At 47.9% G+C, this 23,565-nt stretch overlaps 1 protein-coding gene across 3 annotated transcripts in view; it reads right to left on the bottom strand.

The window, feature by feature from the left end:
• The window catches only part of PML (PML nuclear body scaffold), a 40,133-nt gene extending 24,373 nt beyond the window's left edge, over window positions 1-15,760 (bottom strand). For all 3 annotated transcript variants that reach the window (XM_075069311.1, XM_075069312.1, XM_075069313.1), the window contains exons 1-4: window positions 15,609-15,760; window positions 12,305-12,789; window positions 6,752-7,335; window positions 5,546-5,607 (exon numbers count right to left, since the gene is read on the bottom strand). In XM_075069311.1, coding sequence (XP_074925412.1) covers window positions 5,546-5,607; window positions 6,752-7,335; window positions 12,305-12,789; window positions 15,609-15,614 — 1,137 coding nt within the window. In that variant the 5' untranslated portion in view covers window positions 15,615-15,760. The remainder of the gene's footprint in view (window positions 1-5,545; window positions 5,608-6,751; window positions 7,336-12,304; window positions 12,790-15,608) is intronic.
• Between the last annotated feature and the right edge of the window lie 7,805 nt (window positions 15,761-23,565).

Here is a 23,565-nt window from a genome sequence, read left to right as displayed (position 1 = left end):
TAGGAAGTTTAGACTTGAAATTAGACGAAGGTTTCTAACCATTAGAGGAGTGAAGTTCTGGAACAGCTCCAAGGGGAGTAGTGGGGGCAAAAGACATATCTGGCTTTAAGACTAACTTGATAAGTTATGGAGGGGATGGTATGATGGGATAGCCTAATTTGGCAATTAATTTGGCAACTGATCTCCTGATTCAGCAGGTAGGAGATCCAGTGGTCTGTGATGGGATGTTAGATAGGGGGATCTGAGTTACTAACAGAGAATTCTTTCCTGGGTGCTGGCTGGTGAGGCTTGCCCATGCTCAGTTTAATGATCGCATAATTTGGGGTCGGGAAGGAATTTTCCTAGGGCAAGATTGGCAGGGCCTGGAGTTTTTTGCTCCTCTGCAGCATGGGGCACGGGTCACTTGCTGGAGGATTCTCTGCAGCTTGAGGTCTTCAAACCACAATTTGAAGACTTCAATAACTCAGACATAGGTTAGGGGTTTGTTACAGGAGTTGATGGGTGAGATTCTGTGGCCTGCATTGTGCAGGAGGTCAGACTAGATGATCATAATGGTCCCTTCTGACCTTAAAGTCTATGAGTCTCTGATGAACCTATCCCCCAAGAACTCATCTAATTCTTCTTTGAATCCCATTATACTTGTGGCCTTCACAACATCCCCTGGCAACGTGTTATACAGGTTGATTGAGCATTGTGTGAAGAAGTACTTCCTTATGTTTGTTTTAAACCTGCTGCCTGTTAATCTCATTGGGTGACCACAGGTTCTTGTGTCATGTGAAAGAGTAAATAACATTTCCTTATTCATTTTCTCCACATCATTCATGATTTTATAGCCCTCGATCATATCCCTCCTTAGTCATCTCTTTTCTAAGGCAACCACTCACTGTCTTTTTAATCTCTCCTCATACAGAAGCTGTTCCATAGCTCTTAATCTCCTTTTGAGATGAGTGACCAAGTAAGATGGATTTACGTAGTGGCATTATGATATTTTCTGTCTTATCATCTATCCCTTTCCTAATGGTTCCTAACATTGTTAGCTTTTTTGACAGCTGCTGCACGTTGAGCAAATGTTTTCAGAAAACTATCCACAATGACCCCAAGATCTCTTTCTTGAGTGGTAACTGCTAATTTAGTTCCCCTCATTTTGTATGTACAGTTGGGACAATGTTTTTCCAATGTGCATTACTTTGCATTTATCAACATTGAATTTCATCTGCCATTTTATTGTCCAGTCACCCAGCTTTGTGAGATTTCTTTGTAACACTTCACAGTCAGCTTTGGATTTAACTGTCTTGAGTAATTTTGTATTGTGTGCAAACTTTGCCACTTCACTGCTTACCCCTTTTTCCAGATCATTTATAAATATGTTGAACAGCATTAGTCCTAGTACAGATCCTCAGGGGACCCCCACTATGTATCTCTTTCCTGAAACTGACCATTTAGTCCTACCCTTTGTTGTCTATCATTTAACCAGTTGCTGATCCATGAGAGGACTTTCCCTCTTATCCCATGACTGTTTACTTTGCTTAAGAGCTTTAGGTTTGGGACTTTGGCCAAGGCTTTCTGAAAGTCCAAGTATACTATATCAGCTGGATTACCTTTGTCCACATGCTTGTTGATACATTTAAGGAATTCTAATGATTTCCCTTTGCAAAAGCCAGGTTGACTCTTCCCAACATATTGTGTTCATGTATAATTCTCTTCTTTACTATAGTTTCAGCCAGTTTGCTTGATACTGAAGTTAGGCTTACAAGCCTGTGGGTATTTCTATACTGGAAAGTTTCTGCGCAACAGGGTATACCACTTTTATTAAAGTATTGAAATTAAACTGCTGTTGTGTGTCCACACTGCGCTCCTTGTGACGGTGGAGCACATCCATATTAGCAACTCTTGCAATGGCAAAGAGAGCAGTGCACTGTTGTAGCTATCCCACTGTGTAAACTAGCTGCAGAGTGCTTTGGGAAGGGTTCACAATGCTTCATGGGGCAGACACAGCATCACATGATGCAGGTTTCCCAATCCCATTGTTCCATGGGCATCCAACTACACTGCCAGCTGCTTTTCAACTGAAGTGGGGGGTGGAGCGGGAAAGTAAGTGTGTGTGTGTGTGTGTGTGTGTGTGTGTGTGTGTGTGTGTGTGTGTAGGGGGGAGAGACAGTGTGTTTTGGGGGGCAGTGAGTGTGTCAGCTTGCTGTCTTGTAAGTTCAGACAGCGGCAGGAAGGAACAAGTTCTGAGGCAGGGCGAGGGGGAACCCCCGCCATCAGCCACTGCCTTCCTCCCCAGCTCTCCACACAGCAATCTGTCTCTGTCTCTCTCTCACACACACACACCTCCCAACCTGCCTCTGTGTTCAACAGCACAAGTGTTCCACATCAATGGTTTGCTTTGTGTCCCAGAGCAGATCAGCGCAGCATGCAATGGCTGCCAGAAACAGAGCTTTGAAAGGGGAGGGGCACATGTCTCCAGGGCAGCCAAGTTCAAAACAATGAGCAGAGTGGTCATTTGAGAGATTATGGGACATTTCCGGAGGCCAACTGATTGCTTTCTGCACTGTAATGTGTTTACACTGCCAATACAGTGCTGGGGCCTCTGTGCTTTAAGGCTTAGGACTCTCAGGATATGTCTACACTACCCATGTTGCCGAGGCAGCGCTATGACATGGGCTGTGTAGTCATGCTTTATTACCAGGGGAGAGCTCTCCTGGTAATAAAAAAACCCCACCCTGAAGGTGGCTCCGGATGAGAAAGCACTGTCTATGCTGGTGCTTTTCAGCACTAAAACTTTTGTCGCTCAGGGTTATTTTTTTTCACATCCCTGAACGACTAAAGTTTAAGCACTGAAAGTGGCAGTGTAGACACAGCTTCATCGAGGTGGGTTTTTTGCAACGCTGCAACTGAGGAGTTTCTGTGCACTAAGTGGCTTGGCGGTGTGTACACCTTGGCAGTTACACCGCAGAAAGCTGCTTTACTGTGCAGTAACTTGCCAGCGTAGAAAAGGCCTATAATTGCTAGGATCACCTCTGGCACCTTTAAAAAACCTCAGTGTTACATTAGCAATTCTCCTGTGATCTGGTACAGAGGCTGATTTAAGCATTAGGTTACATACCCAGTTAGAAATTCTACAATTTCATATGAGTTCTTTCAGAACTCTTGAGTGAACACCATCTGATCTTGGTGATTTATTACTTTAAATTTAAAAATTTGTTCCAAAGCCTCCTCTACTGATACTGAAATCTGGGACAGTTCCTCAGATTGGTAATCTAAAAAGAATGGCTCAGGTGTGGGAGGCCACATCCTTTGCAGTGCAGTCCGGTGCAAAGAATTCATTTACCTTCTCCACACGGGGCTTGACTTCCTGGAGTGCTCCTGTAGCACCTTGATCATCCAGTGGCCCCACTGATTGTTTGGCAGTCTTCCTGTACTTAAGATTTTTTTTGCTATTAGTTTTTGTGTCTTTTGCTAGTTAATTGAACAGGCCAATTTCTTTTTTGGCCTGTTCAATTAAACTTTTACCACATTTTTTACTGTGTTGTTTAGCCGTGGTGGCACTTTTTTGATCCTTTTACTGTTTTGTTGTTGTTAATTTGTGGTCTACATTTAGTTTGCACCTCTCTTATGGTGTTTTTAAATAGTATCCATGCAGCTTGAAGACATTTCACTCTTGCGACTGTTTCTTTTAATTTCTGGAAGCCAGCTGGGAGAAACCAGTTCTAACTGCTTCGTATAGGGTCCATGGACTGGAAACAAGAGGAGTGGGTGGGTCTGGGTTCCCCTACACACCCCAGCAGAGGGGTTAAATGCTGTGGTTTAAAGCGGTCTGAATCCCAAGGGACTGGAGACGGCTGACCCTTTTCTATAGTTATCAGCATCCTGCGTCACTAGACATTTCACCACCCCTAGAGGGGATCAACCACTAAAGAGTTGGCTAGAGTCATAGTGAGAAACTACTAGGCACTGGACTAAATGGTGATTGGCTGAACAAAGGGGGCATATGTGCCATAGTACCTGTTCAACTGTGGGGAGCACGTGCTGCGGCAAGCAGCCCTGGAGAGGTTGGGAATAACAGGCTGGCACAGGCCCCAACAATGTTCTGGCCAGGGCTGTGCAGGAGGTCAGATGAGATGATCCAATGGTCTCTGCAGGCCTTAATCCTATGGGTGACATTCTGGACCCATTGAAGTCAATGGCATTAGAATACCAAGCTGCTATGCGATGCTTTTCATCAATAGATCTCAAAGCTCTTTACAGAGGAGCATTATCTCCATTTTACAGATGGGGAAACTGAGGCACGAAAAGGAGAAAATGACATATCCAAGGTCACCCAGCCACAGAAACAAGAATAGAATCCTAATCTCCTGAATCCCCATCCACTGCTCTACCCACTAGGCCACAGTACCTCTCCTTGACATTATGAAGGCATGATGTAACCTCATGGACCACCCATCCAAATGTGCTTCTCTGTCTCCTTAGTTGTTTCTATAGGGGCACCATTGGGCTACAGTGCTTTGTGAAGCACAAAGCCAGGCCACGGTCTGGGTCCAAAGGAGGTTACAGCCTTTATGGGATGTTACCACCTCTTTGTGTGGCCTTTCTAGGGGTCTCAGCTTCTCCTAACAGACCCTCTTCAGTTTGTTTTCAATCAGATCAGTCCATGAACTCCCTCCTTAAACTGACTCTATTAGCCTTTCAACTCCAGAGTATGCACTCTCTTTCTGTCTCCTGGATGCTTTCTCAGAGGCTGCCTGGTGTGGGTCTGTAGCCCCTTGGCTATCTCAGGCCTTTCTGCCTCTTTCTCCCTCTCTGTTCTCTCCCTGTTATACCAGGTCATTTTCTCTGTTGGTCACAGGTGTGGCTGCCTGTCTCCAGGGTTGGCAGTTCTGGCAGCTATGCAGGTATGTGATCAAGCTGATTGCCTGTAAGCAGGAAAGACTATCCTCTCCTTTCTGTCTAGGCTCAGTATAGGATGTGTGACGCCATTACAGAGACCAACCAGTGAGAGGTGGAGCAGGCATAGCAGCACCTGGCCAGCGAGTGGCGGGTGGTGACAGAATGAGGTGGGAAGAAGGGATGTGGAAGAAAAGAGGAAGAGGTCTCTGAATGTGGGCAGAATGGGGGGCTCTTCCAGATGAAGGGAGCAGCATGAAACAGACCTGTCCCCAAGAGCGGGAGATGGGGACAAGGACAGAATGTCATAGAGTAGAACTGCACGGTGGTGAAGGTCCCCGGGGGATCTCTGTTATTAGGTGTCTGGACAGAATTTCACCCACAGGCTTCAGCACAATGAGAGACATGCTCTCCTCCTTCGGCCTTTCCCCTCCTAGCACTTGGTGGGAGGGACGCAGCAGCCATGCTCCCATCACTGCAGAATCACGTCCCCCCCACACTCCTAGTCCTGCTCAGCACTCCTTACCCCCCATCACACATGTAAACTCAGCCAGTGTGGCAGGTGGAAGCAACTACAGAATCAGTGCCTCCCCCAGCCCTTGGCATGGGAGGAGCTCTCCCTACCCCTTTGATAAGGGCAAACGCAAATAGCTCCTCTCACCCAGTCCTTAGCTGAAGACATCTCAGTCACTGGAGCTGCTGGGGCAGCGCAGGAGGCAGCATCTACGAAGGAGAAAGATTTGAGCTAGGTGGGGCTGTTCTCAGAGACAGTGAAAATACAGTGTCAGCAGAGTGTCCCCATGCTCTGCAAGCAGCTGAGCTGGAGTGGCCTTTGCGAAGGGCCTGTAACAGTAAGAACTGGCTTGCTTCTCATTCTGATTCCCTATCTCTCATCAGAAGCCTGACTGCTAGGTTCTGGATAAGCCAGGGACATAGGTGCCTGCTATCTTAGCTGGGAGTCCAGCAAGCAGAACCACAGCAGTAAAACCAGCACGTCATAAAATCCTCGCTAACAGTCTTCATATCTGCATGGGGAGAGGGGGCAGAAACCACTGAGTGATGCTACCTGTAGACCAACCTCATTGCTAGTGGAACTGACTGCAGTGGAGTTACACCAGGGGTGAATCTGGCCGCCTGCTTTTGAACAGAGCAGAGAGTTGCCACCTGGCTTGCAGTGATGTGGGAATGGCCTCAACTGGAGGAGGCGGTCCTGAGTCCTTCGAGACACTGAAGCCCTGCTTTTGGGAAACAGCTTCCTATTCTGAAGGGGCAACTCCTAGCTCTTAAGTCATCCAACTAGCTGACAGGCGGGCCCAGTTGCGTCGGAGTGCTATGGATTGCAATCCCAAAACTGGAGCGCACAGGCTGGATTCTCCATTGTCCAGCACCTCAGGCCATCCTTTACATCAGTAGATGCAAAAGGCTAGGGAATCAGAAAGGGAGCTGTTGCCACCCACTTTGCACTGGTGGGAATGATGGACCCATGGCATGGGGAGATGGCGAATCAGGGGAATGGGATTGAGATTGAACCCTGAAAGTTAGAGCACCATTAGCTGAATGAGAGCCAATCATGCAGAGGAAAGAACTTCCGGACACTTGAGAGACACTGATATTTTGTGGGTTTTAACGTAGCTGTCCCAAAGTGTAACATCTTCCTCTGATTTCACAGGGCGCATTTTGCAAGAGGGAAAATAGTTTGCGCCATTTTCAAGGTAGGGTAATTAGTAGGTAGCAAGGCAGGGCAGGTGGTACATTGAGGACCATCAATTAGACATGGCATCATGCAGCCATTCTTCCATCCCACCCAGCACCACCCCATCTCACTCCAGCAGGAGCCACATAGATCAGGTCTGTGAAAGCGTCTTACCTTTCTCCCCAGTCACTCTTTCAAACAGAGCCTGGAGTTTGGCTTTACACTTGGCGAAGTCTCCAGCCTGGACACTGGCTCCCACTGCCAGAGGCTGCAGCTTCATGAGCTCCTCTAAGGACTCCTTGATGAAGGGCTGCATATCCATCACTTCCTGGTCCGACGCGTAGAGATGCATCTTCTCCACTAGCTGCTCACCAGCCCCCATCCTTTTGAGCACTGCTTCCATCTGGTTCAGCTTCGCCACCAGGTCCTCGTTCCCCAGGCAGTGCTGCCTGTCCACCATCCCCAGCAGCTCCTGCTCCTTCTCTCGAATCAGCTTCACCATTTGTTCGACTCTCTTTTGGATCAGCTCCTGATTTTCAGTCCTCACTTTGTCCATGTGGTCAGCTTTGCCCTTCAAGTTTTTATAGACATCTTCAAAGTGGGCCTTCTTCCTCTTCAGCTCTTCGCTCAGGCTCCCCAGCTCCTCCTGCCTCCGCTCGATTTCCGTCCGGATGTTGCAGTAGAGTTTTGAGTGCTCACTATCCAGGAGCGCGCAGGAACAGCAGAGGGGCTTTAAACATCCTCTGCAGTAGATACTACTGATGCAAACATAATACAGTTTCATTTGAATGCATACTAAGAAGTCCATCTTCTCCACAACCCACTGCTTGGGCTACAGTTGGGGCTGGGGCAAGGCCTTTGGTTGTAGCCACATCCTGAGCCTTGTGATTAGAGCTGGTTGGGATTTTTTCAAATAAAATTTTTTTTCATCAAAAAATGCCAATTAGTCCCATGTGAAACCGTTCACAAACAGGATCGATGTAAATGAATTTCATGACTCGACAAAATGTCAAGCAATGTTTCAAAAGGGTTAGTTTCAACATTTTCAAAATGAAAAATTCTGGTTTTCTGATCCAAAACAATCTAAAAAAAAATTAAGCTAATTGCAGTCAAAAAAGAGAGAACTTTATAAATAGAAGAAAAGGTCAAAAATTAAACAAAATGTTTTGATTTACGCAAACAGAAACCTTTTCTGATTTGGAAAAATCATTGAGATTTTGACTTTATGTCCTGATTCAGATGTGGAAAAAGTTTTAAACTCTCAAAGATTTTAGTGGAATGGAAAACCATTTCCACCCAATACTATTGTGATGTGAGGTGCAGGGGAAAAGGTGAAAAGTGGAGGAGAGGAGGAGAAGGAGAAATAAGATCTCCAAAGTTTCCCACTGGCAGTCAGACTTATGAGGGTTGATTCAAATATTTGGCCATTGGCATATCCTTAACAAAGCATTCCCTATTGGCACATAGAGAAGAAGAGCAGAGAGATAATGGGATAATAGCTGCATCCTGTGGAAATTCCCTTCCCATTCGGGGGAATTCCTTAGAGATTCTCTGGGACAGATCCTCCTCAGCTGGTATTAATGGGAATAGTTGTGCTGGTGATTTACACCAGCTGAGGATGATGCCTTTTGTTTTTCAGGGAGTCCAGAAAAGGGACAGTCTGCAAAGAGAAGACAAATGGAGAAAATCTGCAGCCCACCATAGCCACCCAGAGGCTATAAGGTGATTCATTAGGAGCTGTTTGTAGAAGCTGGCAATTCGCTCTTGATGAGAAACGGTATATCCCTGCCTCTCTGATTCCATTTCTCCTCCCACTCAACTATTTGTAGGTACCAGCTAAATTAATAGCTGAGGCACAGAAAGGCTAAGAGACTTGCCCAAGGTCACACACAGTCTGTGGTAAAGCAGGGATTTGACACCCACCGCCAATCTCCCAGACCCTAGCCTAGTCCCCTAAGCACTGGACCAGCCCTCCTTGCAAGGATATACTGGTGCAGCTGCAGGAATGGTACTAATGGTGTCAGCTGCAGCATACCCAGGACTCAGTCATTACTTTCACCGTGCAGGTTATGCTGAGCAGATTTCCATGACTTGGTGGTGAAAATGCTTTAGTCTCATCTACCCTAATATCTTAGCACTGATTTCAGCTGCACTGTTCTGGCAGTCATTAGCCCAGCTGCACCCAGTGAGTAAGCAAGACAGAATATCCAGGATGTCTATGCAACACATGCTTCTCATTTGCAGTAATCTCACCAGGCCAGATTCTGATCTCTGTTAGAGTTGCATAAAGCCAAGCATAACTCATCAGTGACAATGAAGTCATTCTGCATTTATAATAGGGCAAATTGGATCTGAATCTGGCCCATTCTGAGGTTAAAACTGTGGGGTCTGGGATACAGACACCTAGAGCCTGAGCAAATCTGAGACGTGCAGAGAAATGTGAGGTGAGATTCTCTCTCCTCTTGCCCAGTCTTGTTTCTTTTCATGCCTGTCACTTTTCAGTTTGACGGCATCCCAATTAATTCCACCCCAAAGTGTGATTTAAAATGCTACAGGCAACCAAAGAAACAGGGCTGGGTAGATGGGAGGAATAATCAAACCATTGTTCTCTAAGAGAACCGGGAATTTAATTAGTGATTGGTACAGGCAACAATAGATTACTACACATGTGTTATATGCAAGATTGGCAGGTGAAGCTTCCCCTCGGTGAGGCTAGCTCCCTGTCCTGCCTCTTCTGCCTGTGGCCTCACCCACACTGCACCCCCACTCTGTCCCAGGCCCACCTCCTCCTCCCCTGCTGCAGGTATCCCTCCTCTCCATCCCCCCTCCTCCTCACCACTTGGGCCCCTGCCGCTACTCATCAGTCCCTTTTCTCCCCACTTCCTGCTCAGTCCTCTTGCCGCTGCTCACCAGTCCCTTCTCTCCGCTCTTGGCTCCCCTGCTCACCCTATTCAACCCTCTTCTCCTTCCCCCCTCCTCCCCAGTCAGCCCCACTGGTTCTGTCTCCTGTCCCCACTAGGCCCCCCACCTCTGTTCGCTGGTCCCTCCTCCCTTCCTCTTCCCTAGTCATCCCCATCCCCTTGTGCATCCCTCCTCTCCTCTCCCCATTCACCCCTTCACCACATCCTCCCTCTTCTTCCCACCCACCTCCCTGCCACATCCCTCCTCCTATTGGAGGCTGAGTAGGGGAAGAGGAGGGACTGGTGAGTGGGAGTGGGGGCTGAGCAGAGTAGAGCAGAGAGGAGGAATGTATGAGTGGTGGCATGGGGCGGGGCGGAGAGTGTTGGAGAGGAGCAGCTAAGTGGAGAATGCTGAGCTTTTATATGAGCCATGCAAGTTCCAGGGCAGCTGAGGAGGCAGTATCTGCTACTCAGCTTCCTGGGTTCATCAGTAATCTCCCTGGAGAGTCCCAGGGACCTCGGAAGCAGACAGGTGCCTGGGAACTTGCATGGTGCATAATAAATAAGCAAACTCTTCCTGCAGAAGCCCACTCCCAGCAGTGAGGGGAAGAGGTAGAGCCACCATGGCCTAGGGTTTTGGTGGCAGGATCAGCAGCGGCTGCGCTGGGGAGCCTTAGTCCCTCCTGGCCTATTGTACCTGCCACCCATGGTTATATCCCTTTCCATGTGACACATGCATAAGGAATTTGTAAGACTCCATGGGATCTTTAGGAATAGAGGCTTTCTCATACTAACCCAGAGGGTGTGTCAAGCCAGTGCCTCCAGCAGTGGTCAATGGGCCCTGTGTCAGATGAAGTGTGTGTGGGAGGGAAATCCCAAAATGTACCTGGCTGATTGCTCAATGGGGTGTGTGACACATACTTTGTCACCCTTGTTACTGAACCACATGTAGAAGTTTGAGTCTCCTCTTGCCTCCAGACTAAAGACCCTGGTCTTTTAATTCAAGCAGTAAGGGCTCATGAATTTAGATCACAGAATATCAGCAGAAGGTCACTTAGTCCAAAGCAGGACTAATCCCCAGACAGATTTTTGCCCCAGATCCCTAAACAGTCCCCTCAAGGACTGAGCTCACAACTCTGGGTTTAGCAGGCCAATGCTCAAACCACTGAGCTATTCCTCCCCCCAAAGGTCCCTGCTGCAGAGCAGCCCTGGGACACTGTTAGAGTTGCAGGGGGATGCAAATTCAAGCCTGACCCTGTCGCGATCTGCTGACACCCTGAAGCAAGGGTGGGAATGTGCAAAGGCCACTTGAAAAAGAGCTGGCCTCATTTTACAGATGGGGAAACTGAGGCACAGGAAGAGGTTGTTGTGACGTTACACCCTATATTCTGCATAGAAAGATGGTTATGATATGAATACGGCATAACTAAGATATACTTTATGTAAGATAGCTCATGTAATATACCATTGGCAAGTTTATGATTTACTGAGTGTGATTATCCAATTTGTATGCATGTATCATTTCTGTATCTAAAGTTAGGAATATTGACTATGTAACAATTACATCTGTGTGTGTAAGTGGGAGGAACGTCCACCAAACAGTAGGCAATCCTCCTGAATGACCCATTTAAGAAGGACAATAGAACTCTGAAGATACTAATCTCCCACCTTCCTGAGGTGCTTCCTGGGACGCTGCATTGACACTATAAGGTCAGGTGATAATGTCACCTGATGAAAAATACCCCCTTGGACACTGCTGGTACTTTTCCACTGTAGTGGGATGGGGATCAAACAAAGGATTCCGAACTTAGGGAAATCCTTTTTAAGGGTTGGGGAGGGGGTTGAGCTTGACTCTCCTCCGTTGCCTACCCAAGAAGAAAGACTGCTGAAAGTACCTGAAGGGACAGACGAACTATCCTGAGGAGAAAGGCAGGGGTGAGTCCAGACTGAGACAGGGGTCCAGTCTGTAAGAAGAAATAACTGGAACTGTAAGCTACAAAAACTCTGCAACTTACCTAAAGTAACATTTAGAGTGAGAAATTACTTCCTGAAACTACTTTCTTTAAGATCTTACACTTAGTATGTGTATTTTATTTGCTCAGTAATATGCTTTGCTGTGTTTGCCATCCCTTATAATGACTTAAAATCTGCCTTTTATAGTTAATACATTTGTTTTGTCTATTATTAAACTCAGTTTGTACAATTTCTACCTGGGGACAGGGAGACGGCAAGAAGTTGTGCATATTTTTCTTCACATTGAGGGAGAGGGCGAATTTTTAGAGCTTGTGCTGTGCAGACCTTTCTATACAGCGCAAGACAATATTATTTTGGGTTTATTCCCCAAATGGGGTGTGCACATGAGTGCTGGGTGAATCCTCTCACACAGAGCTGGCTTCAGTCTGTGTCTGCAGCTGGGTGTGGCCTTACCTCTGTGTGTGTGCTGCAAGAGACTGGAGAGCCTAATTCAACAAAACAGGGAGAGAGAATCCAGGCTGGTGGAGCAGGAGGGCTCAGTGAAACCCCAGTACATCAGACGGCATCCCAGAAGAGGGGTCCAACTCATCACAGCTCTGACTTGCTCAAGGTCACATAGTGGGTCAGTGGAAGAGCTGAGAATAGAACCCAAGGGCCATATTCTTGCTACATGACTCAAGTAGCTCCTCCGGAAGTCAATGGGCATTACCTTCATATCTTGGTGCAAGAAGAAAGGGTCCTAAATTCCCTAGACTCCCAGACCTGGCTTCACCACAGACCCTCCCTTCCCATACCCTTTTCCAATGTGCTCACAACTTCGTGGGAATAAACCATAGCAGATTGATGTTCTTACCTTGCAATGTAGTTCTGGTCATTGTGGGTGGGATTGGAACAGAAGAGGATTCTGGACTTCCTTGCTCCCTGCAGAAACTGTTTGGAAGATTCTGCCTTCAGATCTCCCACCTTCCTGGTTTCATGGCTTTTCTTCTTCAAGAACCACTGGTGGGCCTCAAAACATCTGATGCAAAAGAATTCCTCACACTCAGAGCACCAGAATTCAGCCAGATCCTTGCAGCGGTCACAGACCAAGTTGCTGCTGCTGACAATCTTCTGGTAGGTGCTCAGCTTGGCCTGCAGATTGGCGAAGAGCAGGTTGTCCTGGTCTGGGATCCCGCTGACTTGTGGGATGGGAGACTGGCAGATGGGGCAGTGGCCAACGGGCTTGTTCTCTTCCAGGCAGTCGGTGCACAAAGTGTGAAGGCAGGACAGGAGCTTGGGATTCCTGGGTTCTTTCTGGCACCGCTGGCAAAGCAGGAATTGAAATTCTTCCTCCATCACCTTTGGGAGAGAGAAAGAGACCCTGGGGGTCACCAATGCTGTGCTGCTCTGCTGAGAGCCCCAGTGAGTGATGGAGGGCGGAGCAGGGGGAGGGCAGAGATGTCTCTGTGTAACAGTAATAATATTACAAGCTAACCATGTAGTGTATTTTTTTTTAAATCCGTTCTATCCATTTTAAATTTGCCACCTTTCAATTTCCCCAGGCATCCCCTTGTTTCTGTGTTTTGAGGAAGGGTGAAGGGGAACAAAGGGAACTATGAAATGTTGTGCTGTGTGGAATATGGCCTGTGTGATGGGGTGGACCAGGACTAGAGGCCTAGGGGAGGCTGCTGGATCCTGCCCCTGAATATTGCACTCATATGTCTGTGCCTACATATTGCGAATTCATGGCCCTCAACATCATGCAAACTGGCTTATTACAGAACACAGTTCACAGTGACATTGCATGCAGCAGGGCTGCATGCCTATCTCTCCTGGGTGTCTACACTGTCCCCACTCCTCAAGTATAAAACCTCACCATGGAAAGATTATTTTATCCAGTCCTGGGAGCCAGGGCAAAATTATTATCCCCATTTTGCAGATGGGGAACTGAGACACAGCGCAGTTCAGTGACTCGCCCAAGCCACCCAGGGGTTAATATGGAGAGATCTCACAACTCCCCAACTCCCACAAAACCATCTCACCCTTGTCATAAGTAGATAGGTAAGGTAAGGGTTAATTTTCTTTTACTGTAAAGGGTTTACAAAGGGAACCAAACACCTGACCAGAGGACCAATCAGGAAACCGGATTTTTCAAAAGTAAGGGTGGGAACCTCTGGAGGTTTTTGGCTTTGTTCTCTGTCTTTCTTTGTTTTCCTCGCTTGTGAGAAAACAACTTTTCTTCTAAGCCCATCTTACGCTCAAATATTTACTAAAAGTCGTGTAGTTAGCAAAACCGGGAACAAAGTTAAGAGTCGGCTGTGATGTGCCCCTTTGATTTGGTTTATTAACCTGAATTGTTTGATTTGCTGGACTCGATCTCTGAATTGGCTAATTTTAAATCAGACTGGTTATCTCAATATCTGTCTTATAAGCAAGAGCCTGTATTGATCTTTAATGCCAAGAATTATTGTTCTGTAATTTCTGTTCTTTTTATATAAGAGTTATTCTTTTTAAACACTTGTCGGAAGTTTCTATCCTAGTGATGGCAAAGAGAGGGAAAGCCAGGCTGTGGTTATTTTCCTATCATCCCGCAGGGCGGAAACAGGCTACGGGAAGGAGAGAAAGAATCACTTTTAGTTTTCCCTGTGCCTTGAAACGTCTCTTTGGAGAGAAAGGAGATCAAGGTTTCTGAGGGGTATTGTGATGTAAGGAGATCCGCCCATTCAATTCCCCCCATTCAAGAGCAGGACGCCGGTAGAGAGGACCGAACCGGAGCCGGGTTTTCCTTCTTACAGTAGACTCAGATTTCTGAGTCGGGGGGTCTTCCCAAGAATGTTGGAGGCCACAGAGGGGTCCCCAGGAGTATTTGGGGAACCAGGCTGATAAGAGCCTAAATCTTATCTGGTGGCAGCGAAGTAAAATCCAAGCTGGTAGTGAGCTTGGGGGAGGTTCAGGTAAGCACCCAGATTTTGGACGCTAAAGTCCAGATCTGAGACAGACGTTTACCACACCCCTCTTCCCTACTGTGTCTGCCAACTAGTCACCAGCTATTAAAGCAGAGGCAGGACTCTGTGCCTTGGACAAAGTTTGGAGGAGGACTCCAATTATCCCTTAGTGGTAGGAGATGGAGAAGAGCCATCTCTCCCAGCAGAAAGGAATCTCAGTCCAGATAGGGCTGTAATGCTACCCTTCAGCCCGAGCATACTGTCATGCCACGTGTGAGTCTCTTCACCTCTGTATTAAGATCTGCTGGAAGGGCAGCATTAGCTTCAAACACCACATGACATACGTTAGTCACTTAATGCACTTCTGAAAGGTGCTCAGATACTATGGCAATGAGCGCAGCATAAGAATTAATATAGAACAGACACACCAACAAGTGCAACAACAAGGATTTTACACTGCTGTGCAGATGGGTGGGAGATGGGGCTGAAGCTCCAGCCTTGGCAATGCAGTAGTTACAAAAAAATTAGTCTCTGTTCCTTGTCAGCAAATTTGCAGAGCAAACTTCAGCCCCTCCCCTGCTGGGAATATTAGCCCTAGGGACGTGGGTTGCCAGGTGAGTGGAGTATGGCCTATGGGGTGTTGTGTGGGTTTGTTTTCAGAGGTGTGTGCTGCTTTTCAGACCCATTTCAGCTTGTGGTTGTTGAAAAATCTAGCAACCAGTTCCTGTTGAAGTGAATTACAATGCAACTTTGTCAGGTTGGGTCTTTGAGATATCAGCTAGAGAGGGAGGCAGACAGGTAATAGAGGAACATGCACAAGTAGGATGCCAACTCTGAGAGCTAACTTCATGGTCCTATCCTGGGCACTAGATCCAGCCTTCTCAATATTTCTGGGATAGTCCCAAATTCATGGCTTGCTTGCCTCATGTGCAGGAAGTTAAGGGGACCCTCCAGAAATACAGAGGTGCATGAAACCATAGCATTTTGCCCTCTCGCATCATGGCAGACCGGTATCACAGGACAGTTACGTGCTGAGGCTGTGCCACAATGCTGATGACTGTTGCGCCATCCTATCCGGAGCAGAGCGTGCCCCCAAAGTGGGTCTCTCCCAGAAATGGCCTCCAAACAGTGGGGAGCTGGGGTAGTCTCATGTAGGAATTCCCCCACCCCCTCTGTGTAGTTGGGAAACAAGTGGCACTCTTAACACCCAAAGATGAGTAAAAGATAAAATACCTGCATTGAGAGCGGATGCACGGCCAGCTCCTGCCAGAGCTCCGGGGACGGTCTATCTGCTACTGTGGCCAAGGGAGAGTAACAAGGAGCTTCCTGCGAAGCAGAAGCACCACAGATAGTTTCATTTTCTCTGTGTGACTTGCAGGTAGGAGGAGCTACAGGAAGTTTCTACTGCTGCGAAGGCGGCACAGGCTAATGTTGGGGGAAGGGAGCAGCTGGCTGCAGGGCCTGAACAGGCCGAGTTCCCGTTTGCAGGCTGCCTGCCTCAGCCTGCAGTATGTAGGGGGCCAGGCTTGGGCCCGGGCCCTGCTTTACATCTGGATTTTCCTGTACATGACTTCTTTTTTTTGATCTACCTATCTGTGTTCGGGAGGATTTTCAAATAAGAGGCAATGTTTGAGACTTTTCCTTGCAGAGCAGACCTTGCAGCTCAGAAAGAGCTGTCTCCATGTCCCTATTGTTCCTTCCCATACAGCCACAGCTGCCAGCAACATAAATTGCTCCCTGTCAGAATTTGCTGCCTGTGTGGTACTGAGCATATAACCTGCCCTAGCCTGGCCTGCCAGGCAAGCGGAGTTACCATTGCCTCTGGCTTGGCTGCCTGTCCTGCCATGGGGCCTCAGATCCTGGCCGACGGGGGTGAAAGAGCCAGGCCCTGGTTCCACACCTGGAGGAGAGCCTTGCAGGGAGGCGCTGATGGACTGACGCTGTGTCCTGGACATGCCCTCCACCTTGAGAATGAGACTGCAGGTACCCCCTCAGTACCCCATATACCCCCTCCCACTACACATGCACCTTCCAAATACCTCCCTTCAGGTACACACACATACACCTCCAGTTCCCCTTCCCCTTTCCCCCTGGTAGTGTCCTCTATTTTGGAACTTGAAACATGTAACTCTACCTGTGCCCATTCCTGCTGGGAAGCCCCATGTGTGGCAATGAGAACAGATTGCTGTGCCCCATCAGGGTCCCTCCATCCACCAGGGGGATGCCAAAAGTCTGTGTTTGTCCAGTGTCCTGCTGCGCTCAGTCACTTGAATCTCCATTCCATGTGCTGGGGATGCTGGGCACAGACATGCCAAGTCTCGCTCACTGGGTATGAGCCTCACTCATTAGCATGCTATCTCTTTCTCCACACACATTCCTAAGCTTATCTTATTCATTTTGAGTAAATAGATAATGTTTTTACTCAGGCACTGCAATAAACAACAATACATCCGGGCCCTCAGGCACTGGGCCTAGAACTTGCAAAACTGCTTTCCAAGCTTGCATACTGTGGTAACTATGGAGACTACAAGCCCGCCATGAGAGGAGACTATGCAGGAGGGGTGTGTGTGTGTGTGTGAATATTTGATAGTCAAGAAAACAAGTTTGCCCCAAAACCAAGCAGGGCTTTTGAAAGTTTGCGGGTTCTGAAAATACAGTTCAAAATTTAAGCCATACTGGACAAATTCATGTTCTCTGGGCTCTCCAACCATCCAGGTTTTTATTCCAACCTGCAAATAATTGCTAAAACCCACTGATTTGCATTGGCTCTTAAGCAAAATAAACAGTCACGGGATAAGAGGGAATGTTCTCGCATGGATTGACAACTGGTTAAAAGATAGGAAACAAAGAGTAGGACTAAATGGTCAGTTTTCAGAATGGAGAGAGGTAAATAGTGGTGTCCCCCAGGGATCTGTACTAGGCCGTCCTTTTTAACATATTCATAAACAATCTGGAAAAAGGGGTAAACAGTGAGGTGGCAAAATTTGCAGATGATACAGAACTACTCAAGATAGTTAAGTTCCAGGCAGACTGTGAAGAGTTGCAAAAGAATCTCACAAAACTGGGTGACTGGGCAACAAAATGGCAGATGAAATTTAATGTTGATAAATGCAAAGTTATGCACATTGGAAAACATAATCCTAACTATACATATAGAATGATGGGGTCTAAATTAGCTGTTACCACTCAAGAAAGAGATCTTGGAGTCATTGTGGATAGTTCTCTGAAATCATCCACTCAGTGTGCAGCGGTAGTCAAAAAAGCGAACAGAATGTTGGGAATCATCATGAAAGGGATAGACAATAAGACAGAAAATATCACATTACCTCTGTATAAATCCATGGTACACTCACACCTTGAATTCTGTGTGCAGATGTGGTCGCCCCCATCTCAAAAAAGATGTATTGGAATTGGAAAAGGTTCAAAAAGGGCAACAAAAATGATTAGGGGTATAGAACGGCTGTCATATGAGGAGAAATGAATAAGACTGAGACTTTTCAGCTAGGAAAAGAGGTAACTAAGTGGGGGATATGATAGAGGTCTATAAAATCATGAGTGGTATAGAGAAAGTAAAAAAGGAAGTGTTATTTACTCCTTCTCAGAATACAAGAACAAGGGGCCACCAAATTAAATGAATAGGTTATTAGGTTTAAAACAAACACAATTAAGTATTTTTTCATGCAACGTATTGTCAACCTCTGGAACTCCTTGCCAGAGGGTATTGTGAAGGCCAATACTATAACGGGGTTCAAAAGCGAGCTAGATAGATTCATGGAGGATAGGTCCATCAGTGGCTATTAGCCAGGATGGGCAGAAATGGTGTCCTTAGCCTCTGTTTGCCAGAAGCTGGGATTGAGTAACAAGGCATGGATCACTTGATGATAACCTGTCATTGTCCACTGTCAGAGGACTGGATACTGGGCTTGATGGACCTTTGGTCTGACCCAGTATGGACGTTTTTATGTTCTTATTGCATGGAGAAATCTCACCTGCCCTAGACTTTAGTATGAGCTAGGACACTGAAGTGTTTCAGATGCAATATTAAGCAGTGTATATTTTAAAATGTTATTAAGTGCTGGTTGGATTAAAAGCCTGGGCTATTGGATGTCACCAAGGAGCAAAAAAGAGAGTCCCTGTACTAAGCAATGACCTGACACACCCTGTAAATTCTTACTCTTTGAGGCTGTAAATCTCACTATTAAGGACAGCTAACCCTTGTTATCTCAGTGGGCACCACTGCCTAGATTAAGGCAAACCCCAGATAGGGTTGCCAAATTTCTAATTCCAGAAAACTGAACAGCCCTCCCCACCCACTGCCCTGCCCCTTCCTGAGGCCCCATCCCCCATTCACTCCACACTCCCTCCCTCCATCACTTGCTCTCCAATACCCTCTCTCACGTGCTCATTTTCACTGCAAAGCCCCGTCAGGCATATTTATTGTTTTGATGGATATATAATGTTAAGTTCAAGTTTTATTTGTTACAGGATGCTAGAGCTGGCAGCAAAATAGTCAAAAATGGTAATTATTAAAAAAATGAAATTTCACAAAGGTTTTCATGATTCTTTCCCTCCCCTCTTCCCATTTTTCGTAACCATCTCCATGTTTTTTGTTCACTAAAGTTATTGTAATTTTACCTGTGAAATTAGGACCACACATTATCACTGCTGCAATTGGTCCATTAAAAGCCTGATCCTGAAGCCCAAATACAAATCCATAGAGGACAACCACAGAAATGAACATCTGTCCAGATATCTAGATAAATAAATCTGTAGAAACTGACGCCCACACCTACCTGCAGATACACACATGTATTCATATGTACACATCTAGCATGCACTAACACATATACTTCCACATTATTTAATATTACAATTGTTGTTTAGTGCCTAGTGTCACAGATTGTGGGGGGACACAAGGCCCTGCACCCCCTGCTTCCTGCAATTCACCATGACTCTCAGCCAGCCAGTAAAGCAGAAGGGTTATTTAGACGACAGGAACACAGTCCAAGACAGGTCTTGCAGGCACAGACAACAGGATCCTCCCCAATTAGGTCATCTTGGGGGCCCCAGGGGCACCACAGCCCCATTGGGAAATCAGAGCCCCGTCTGCGCTTCCCTCCATTCCCCAGCCACCTCCTGAAAAAACTCTGTCTCCCCAGCATCTCCTCCTCCCAAAGTTTGTTTAGTTTCCTGGGCAGAGATGTCACTTGGCCTCAAACCCCTTCCTAGGTTCTCACGTTACATGCTCAGGCATCTTTCCTCAAGGCCAGTCTCCCATCCCCCAATGCAGACCATCTTCCCAGGCCAACCCTCCCCACTCAGCATTCACAGACCACATTAAGAACAGTCCCAGTTCGTCACACCTAGAGATCCCAACTAAGATCAGGATTCCAGAGTGGTAGGTACATACTGGACATACACATAAAAAGAGAGAGTGCAACAAAGAGTCTATAACGTAGCTAGACAAAGGTAGGGAGAAATGTATGATACACTGGCCCTTCTGCAATTCCTAGTCAACAACATTCACTTTTTAAGAAATAATACATTTCTTCTAGAGTTCCTGTCTCTTTTAAAAACTTACAAAATGAATACACATATATTTTATGTCATCAAATTTTTTGTGCACAAGCCAGCAAAAGGAATAAAAGTCAAAGAGTTAGACTGCAAATTTTGTTCACATAGATATACCCACATGTGGCAATACACACACCTCCCCTACACAAAGACACACAGTCTCTTATACACATATAATGCATGCATGTACACACTTGCCTACACAGACACATTTTTTCATACACTTTTCCAGGGGTTGCCTAAATCACCCAGCTGGGAAGAGAGGAAGGTGGGCTGGAGGGTAAAAGATGGGGGTGGGGTTGAGGAGAGAGGATGGGGAAAGAAAGAAGCCAAGGATGAAAGCAGGATGAGAGTGACAGGGGGCAGTGGAGGAGAGAGGATGGGGAGTGAGTGGGTATGTGGGGTGGATGGAGATGAAGGGGGAGGCAGAAGGCAACAGGTGTATGAGGATGTGGGGAGACACAGGGGTATATGAGACATAATAGGAGTGCAGCAGTATATGGAGGTGAATGGGGTGCAGGGCTGTGGGGGGTGAGGAACATGTGGGTGGCAGCTCTGGGAGGTGGAGAGGATGGGTGGGAAAGCACTGTAAGGGGTACAGGCCTGAGACAGGTAGGTTTTGGGGACAGGACAGGATGGGACGGGGGAAGGATGCAGTGAGGGGGGTGGGGAGGGGACAGGGAAGGATGCAATGATGCCCCCAGTGATGGGGGATGGGGGTACAGGGGGGTTGGGATGGAAAGGGATGCAGTGATGGGGGTGTGGGGACGGGACGGGGAGGGATGCAGTGAGCGGGATGGGGGTGCAGCCCCATTCCCAGCACTTGGAGATGGTGATATTCATACCTCAAACTCCTGGATGCTGGTGATGGGGTGACAGACAGACCGTGGTTCACCGCAGGGCACACAATACAGCTCAAGCCTAGCCATATGAGGAGTGCGAGGAGAAGAGGGCCAGACAGCAGTGAGAGAGGCGTGCGCCATGGGACCCTTCAACAGCTGCCTGCTGAGCACTTGCGAGTTCCTCCTTTGCCCTGACCCAGCTAATGGGAGCTGCGCCTGCAGGCAGGGGGTGGGGGAGCATGTGGACTCCCCGTCCGCCCCTAAGACTAGGAGCCGGACATGCTGGCTGCTTCCTGACCCAGGAGCTGCACAGCGTGGCAGCTAGCAGGGAGCATGTCAGCCCTGCTTTGCGGCACAGTGGCGCCGCCAGCTGAACAGCCAACAGCCTGGTCAGTGGTGCTGACTGGAGTCGCCAGGATCCCTTTTTGACTGGGTGTTCCAGTCCAAAATTGGACATCTGGTCACCCTAAACCCACATGAGGCCCATTGCCCTTCCCCCATGCTGGACCTCTGGCCTCATGCCATAGGATGGACACCCCCAAAAAAGCTGTTTGCTGGGCCCACTGCCAGCCCTCTGCCTGGAGCACCACTCCTGCTGTGTGCTCAGGCTGGGGCCTGTCCCAGAAGAGGGATGACTTAATCCCCACCCAGTGCTCTGCGGGTATGGGTACGGGGGGAGCCTTGGGGGCAGCATCCCAGCAGAATGAAGCCATGACAAGCAACAGGTTGGGGATCCTATTGGGCAGGTGTTGGCCTTGCTTACATAGGATTTTACCCCTTCTCTGCAAGGGGTTCAGGCTGGGGATGAGTGGGTCCTTTGACTGATAGGTTTGTATCAACCCCATTGTCAGAGCCAGCCACCACCTGACTGTCCAATCAGGACCCTCTGCCAGTGCAATCCTCACCTCCATGCTACAGAAACTCTCTGATTCTCTTCCCACAGCCCAGCTTCCCTCCACCCCAGCCTCCCCACCCCATAGAAAAGCAGAGAGTGACAGATGAGGAGCAGCTGCTGCCTCACACCAGTGCTGAGAACCTGGGGCTGGAGTCTCTCCCCATAGGGCCGTTTCAGGAAACAGGGGAGGGGGGAGTGGGTCAGCCATAGTCGGGGGGGGGGGCATGGGTGACCCCAGGGGATGATTTGGCAACTGAGAAAAATCTTCCCCACCCACAGCCTAAATCCCCTGTGCTGGGCTCCTAGTGAATGCTACTCACCCCACACCCCAGGGGCTGCCCTTGGGGATCCCCTCGCCAGTATTCTCATTAGATTTGTTGACAATGATCACCCCAAAGGGAAATCTCCCTCCCAAAGACTTTCCCCCCAATCCCCATCCTTGCTGGTCAGTGTCAGCTTTCGGAAGGGGTCCCTGCAGCTCAGCGAGAGGGGAGCTCCTGGAGAGATGCCATTCTGCTGCTGCCTCTGGGGAGGTTGAATGGAGGCCTCCCCATGGCAGATGGAGCTGTTCCGCAGCTGATGAAGCAAACCTTCTTAGGAAGAAAACCTTCCTCCTCCCCTGCTCTGCAGCCAGTACTGTTCTCAGTGCCCACATGACATAGAAAAGCAGGAAGTGCTACTGCGCCAGCCTCCCTGCCTGGAAGGAGACAGACCAGATCAACTGGCAAGGGCTACAAAGGGATCTGCTGGCGTTACAGAGGAGACACAAAGCAGATGGAGACACCCACTGCTCCAGCCTAGGAAGGATTGTCTCTTAGCAGCCACAGGAGGGGATTGGATCAGGGTGCTGGGGAGCGAACCCTTAATGTTGCTCTGTGATGGCTCCCCTCGGATTAGCAATGATTGTTGCATTGCTCACTGCATTGTGTACTGCTGCAGCCTTTCCAGTGGGCACCTATGGCATAAAAGCCAAGTGACAGGAGTGGCAGCATTCTCTCCACCTCAGGCCAACCCCTTTACGCTGCTGAGAAGACCCAGCTCTCCAGACTAGAGCCAACCCACCAGCTAGTCTATAGCGAGTCTAACATCAGGAGTTCCTGTAGCGCAAAGGCTGCCACTGGTGCACACAGTGCTCTCTCTGCATTTCTAGGGCACCTTTCCCCTGAGGATCAGAAAGGCTTTATAATCATCATGAATGAAGCCTGGCAATGCTCAAGGTGTGAGTGCAAGAGGATCTCTTGGGGGACTGGAAGGGAGCAGTGTCTTTATTTTCTACTATTAAAATTTGTATAAATGTGTATTCAAGGCAAATGCAGCTGCAGGCTACTGGCAAGTTGTCAGTGCAGCCTGTGGCATCTAAAAGTTAGGGATCTCCTGGTCTTGAGAGGTGCCGCGTACCCTTGACTCCAGTGGGAGCTGAGCTTGCCTGTAGTGTGCATCATCTGGACATGAGATTCTGCTCAGCTTACTGAGTTTACAAGCAAACTTCTGGGGTCACCTGTCAGAGAAGGGTATACCTCGCAGGTGGGGCCACATGACTTTTAGAAATCTCAGTAGTTTTTCATTTTCTCCTCGGTGGATTTGAATGTAATGAATCATGGTCAGATGCAGCAGAGACCATGGTTGTCCTTGGGGATTGAACCCACGAGCTACACACCAGAAGCACAAACCCTTACTGTTGGTGCAGAAGGATGAGCTCCATTAGCTATGTGGGGCTTTTATGTTTGCCAGAGCCAACCACTAGAGGGAGCACTGTGCATTAAGCCCAAGCATTGTAGGGACAGAGAAATAACTTTTCTTAAACTGCCCAATGTGTGTTTTTCCTCCTGCCTATTTGATTTAAATGTTTCCTTTCCAGATAGTCCCTGCCTATGAGCAA

The sequence above is a fragment of the Chelonoidis abingdonii genome, chromosome 9 (assembly GCF_003597395.2).
Source record: "Chelonoidis abingdonii isolate Lonesome George chromosome 9, CheloAbing_2.0, whole genome shotgun sequence".
Taxonomy (NCBI): Eukaryota; Metazoa; Chordata; order Testudines; family Testudinidae; genus Chelonoidis; species Chelonoidis abingdonii.
The sequence above is the reverse complement of the archived record's forward strand: the minus strand, read 5'-3'. Positions and strand labels throughout refer to the sequence as shown.